The sequence below is a fragment of the Acanthisitta chloris genome, unplaced genomic scaffold (assembly GCF_000695815.1).
Source record: "Acanthisitta chloris isolate BGI_N310 unplaced genomic scaffold, ASM69581v1 scaffold6379, whole genome shotgun sequence".
NCBI lineage: Eukaryota > Metazoa > Chordata > Aves > Passeriformes > Acanthisittidae > Acanthisitta > Acanthisitta chloris.
Window position 1 is genome coordinate 2,955 of NW_008690730.1, and position 4,582 is coordinate 7,536.

Consider the following 4,582-nt stretch of genomic DNA (forward strand, 5'->3'; position numbering starts at 1 on the left):
TTTCTTGCCACCTTTCATAATGATTTTATACAGGAAAATCAAGCGAGCTTTCTACATAGGAAATTTCAGAAACCCTTATATGGTACGTATGTATGCTGAGGAATACACCTAGTGCAGGTAGCTCAGTGTGCAGCTGCAGGTCGTGCCCTGGATGGCAGGAAATGGCAGCAACCCTAGGCAAGGGGCCATGAATGGATACCCACCCTTTGCCTAACGGAGGGCACAGGGACCAGTGGCACCAGCCAGGTGACAGGACACCTAGAGACTCTGCAGGAGACTGGGACTCAGAGGGAAGAGCCCAGAGGATTGGGTGCACAGACTGTAAGGTTATAAAAGCCCAGAGGCTTGGGGTCCCTCCCAGGAGGAACCAACTCTTATTCTGATTACTTCAAGAAACCAGATGTCTGGGGACTCAGCTATAGGAAACCTGCAGTTGAGCCAGAGAGGGAAACTTGTCTGACTGTGAGAGTGGGGTGTGTAGGGAGTGAACAGGGCACCCGTAGGGTCCCTGGAGCAGCCTGATGTGAAGGAGCTTCCATCTCAGCACTGACAGTCTGGGGTGGTGCAAGCATGACTGCCAGACTGCATCCTTAAGGGTCAGACAGGGAAGTTTCCTTAACATGCAGGTCATTTGCCAAGTTTTATATGCAGGATTTTTCAGATTATGCCAATACACAAAGTTATATTAGAATCAAACCTTACTAGACATTTCTAAAAAAACTGAGAACCTTCAGGTTCTAATATGCTTTAAAATAATTCCCATATCATGGCAAAGAAGGAAGAAAGGAAAAGAGGTGAAATGACAAATTTTGCTTACAGAACTATTACTATGAAACCATTTGACACAACTGTCACAGGTCAGAAGACAATACATTAGCATCTTTTAATTGTAAATAACAGAAGATTCCTCACCTTCCCGACTCTGCTTCAAGAGGGTCATCATTAACAGAGTCTGCATTAAAGTCCAAAGGTTCTGCATCCTGGAGGAGTTCTATTCTATCTCTTTCAGTCCTACCATTTGATCGGGTGTACTTTGATAGTGCTAAATAAGTGAAAGGAAGGAAAGACACTCATTTGCTCTGTGAACAGCTTGAAGTGCATGGAGACATCAGATTTAAAAGACCATAAAAATAACTCTCTCATCCAGAGTGAAAATGCAATAATTTAGAGTAGATTCAATATTAACCCAATCTGGCTACGTGCTCACATTTATAGTATTTCATTTTTGTATCTCCACATAAATGCAACCACACCTTTTCTTTTGCCCCTCAAATAGAATGAGATCTACTTTGCAAAGAATCAAAAAAATCAGAAACTACATGAAAACTTTACTTTTAAATCAAACAATAATCCATTCATCTTCCCAAGCTTCCCACTTTAACTAAGCTTGCTCGAGAGTTTTTTGTTTGCCTTTGTTTTTGAAGAGGCAATCTCATGAATTAATGAAATATAGTTGGTTCGGAGTCCACTCTGTGACCTTTACTAGGCTAGAACCTATGGCTTGTTTTGGTGTTGGAATATTCATATGGTGAATATTAAAATGTAATTTCACTTAGTCTACCACCAAAAATATGGATTTCCAGCTTTGTACAGAGGAGGGGCATTCCTACCAACATTGTCTCAAAAGGATATTCAAAGCTTCCCTCCTCCCCCCCTTTCCTTTTTTCTTCAGTTTCACTTTACTTGTTGTTAGTTTGCAAGAGCACAAAAAACCCCATAAAAAGCCAAGCAATTTGTTTTAGAGTAGCCAGACTCTCCAATCTCAGTTAGTTGAAGTGTTGAAGATGGAAAGAAACACAGCACCCTTTTCAGTGTCTTAAATGGCAAGATGGCACTGTGCCACAGAATTGAATCATCTAATCAGTGCATCATCTAAGACAAAAAGGAATATATTTGAAACTACTCACAAAGTGTTGTGCAGACAAGATATTAAAAGAAAACAAAACAAAACAAATCAAACTTCGCCTCAAACCCACAAAGCTTACATCTGTTGGCATTGGTCTCTGAGAAGCTAGATTCTTTTTGGTCTGTGTGGACAACCCTGTTTCTAGTGGAATCATCTCTATTTCCATAACGCTCCTTCCATTCCTAGAAAAAAAGACAACAAAAGAAAACATAAGCTGTGAGGAAAAAGCAACACAACAAAAGCATATGTGGGATCAAGCAATACTCAAGATCCATTACTTAGAGCTAAATTAATCACAGGAGACTATGAAAGTAATACTTTAAAAATATTTCTGTTCAATCTCTTGATACAGGAAGAATTTTTGCTTTGTTTTAAACTCAGGATGTGTCTCTCTCGACTTGCAGAACACAAACTACGTCTCAAATCTTCATTCAAAGTTCCCTCAACTGCTCGAAGTTTGGGCAGGAACTACTGCTTTTACCGATTATCACTTCCATCTAGTGGTAAAGGAAAAATAAAGAGATGCAGCTAGCATAACTAAAACCCCCAAACATTTGGACAGGCCATGTTTGTGAGCTAGTTTCTCTCTTGTTTCCATTCCTACACATTTAAGTATGTAAATGTTTTAGTATGAAGTAAAATGAAATATTAAAAGAGAAAACAACTCATGCTTTTATTAGGAGACAACTTGCTACCTCTGTAGATACTTTTCCAGCTGCTCCAATAACTTTAACATGTTCCAGATTCATATTTAAATCCCAGATTTGGACATACCCAAAAGTTACTATGCTATTTTATGGCATATGTTACATTTCTAAACTGCAGAAGGATTAAACCCTTAATCAGGATCCAGTAAAAGATAACACTCTCAGAGGACCAGAAGTTTCAAGAATGAATGTGCCACAGTATTTAATGCTAAACAATGTAAAAGGTAACAGCTGAAATTTGAATCTGCCGGTGAGCTAAAATTGTTACTTCATGTCAGAGCATTTCAGTGTATATTAAATGTATAATGCACTTGATACTATTTTGTTCCACAACAAGTTCAAGTTCTAAAATTACGAGATGGGGGGAGAGGAGCAGAAGAGAGGTCTGTGCCTTTCTGGCTGTCATCTGGGATTAAAGTCCAACCCGCACTTGAAAAACCAAGAGGTTTTAGCCCCAGAGTTACCTTGCACACATCATTTTGATTTATTTCTTTCTAAACTAGATTCCAAATGTTATAAACTAAGGAAAAACTAAAGCTTCACAGATATTTCAATTCAGTATGTACACAAAATATTATTTGAACCAAATATTCTATCTGTTATTCAGTGGTAACAGTTATTCAGTTCTGTCTTAAATGTAATTCCCTCCTCTGGGAAAAAAAATAAAACCAGTGCCAATTACTCTCCAATGAGCACACAAAACAACAGGTGAGTTTGGGAGGAGCACACAGTCCCCATTTCAGTGAATATGATGACACTGCAACTGCAGTTATTTCAAGCAGAGCAGTATCAGCATAAGAGACCAATAATAAACCATTTCAGATAATTCTGCATGCTAGTAATCAGGACCCTTTTTCATGCTTGTTACACCTACTGACATAGCATTCTCACAGCACACCAAAGTAACAAAAGCGTCCAAGTAGAGTGACTAAAATGGTTCTCTTACCCCATATAATTAACTCCCAGCAAAGACTATTCAGTAAGATTAAACTGATTCCATCAATTATTTGGGACTTACTTGCTTGTGAAATAGATCATGCTGAATTAAATAGTCATGGCAAAACCTATCAGATATTGCAGTATATTAATATTATAATTAGCCAAAACAATCTCATACCCTCCTTCTGTTTTCACCTTCTTCCTGCCTCTGTCGTTTTCTTTTCTCTATAAATGAAAAAATAATTATTTGTCTGAGCTCCATACAAGAAAAATCTCTGGCAGCATTTTTTTTAAACAAGCAATGCAAATCCAAAGTTAATTAGCAAAGATTCTTACTGAAAAGGACAACTTATACAGTTAAACAAAAACAAATAAAAAAGCTGCTTGTCTATTATTATGGAGTTTCCCATTAAAATGAATATGCCATGATGGTATCTTGGGTCATGGCATAACACTCAGATACCACCTGGGAAAGCAAAAACAAAACCCTCTTAGGAATAGTTGGGCAAAGTATGAGATTAAGAAAAAACTTAAGAATTATTGAATCAAGATCTTGCTGAAGTTCTGTGAGGCACAAAGTATGACCCAAATAGTTTGTGGAGGAAGTGCCCACCAAGCCACTTGCCTTTCAACTTCTGCTTGGGTCACAATCCCATGAGGTGCTACAGACCTGGGGAAGAGTGGCTGGAAAGTAGCCCAGTAGAAAAGGACCTGGGGATGCTGGTTGACAGCAGATGAACATGACTCAGCAGTGTGTCCATTTGGGCAAGAAGGCCAATGGCATATTGGCTTGTATCAGCAACAGTGTGGCCAGCAGGACTAGAGAAGTGATTGCCCTTCCATTCTCAGCTCTAGTGAGGCTGCACCTCAAACTCTGTGTTCAGTTCTGGGCCCCTCACTTCAACAAGGACATAGTGGTTAAGTGAGTCCAGAGAAGGTCAATGAAGCTGCTGAAGGGTCTGAAGCACAAGTATTACAAGGAGTGGCTGAGGGAGATGAGGGTGTTTAGCCTGGAGAAGATGAGGCCAAG

General features: G+C 39.2%; 1 protein-coding gene across 1 annotated transcript in view; it reads right to left on the bottom strand.

The window, feature by feature from the left end:
- The window catches only part of LMBRD2 (LMBR1 domain containing 2), a 20,317-nt gene that overhangs the window by 1,954 nt on the left and 13,781 nt on the right, over positions 1-4,582 (bottom strand). The window contains exons 14-16 of the mRNA XM_009081921.1: positions 3,731-3,777; positions 1,986-2,088; positions 913-1,042 (exon numbers count right to left, since the gene is read on the bottom strand). Coding sequence (XP_009080169.1) covers positions 913-1,042; positions 1,986-2,088; positions 3,731-3,777 — 280 coding nt within the window. The remainder of the gene's footprint in view (positions 1-912; positions 1,043-1,985; positions 2,089-3,730; positions 3,778-4,582) is intronic.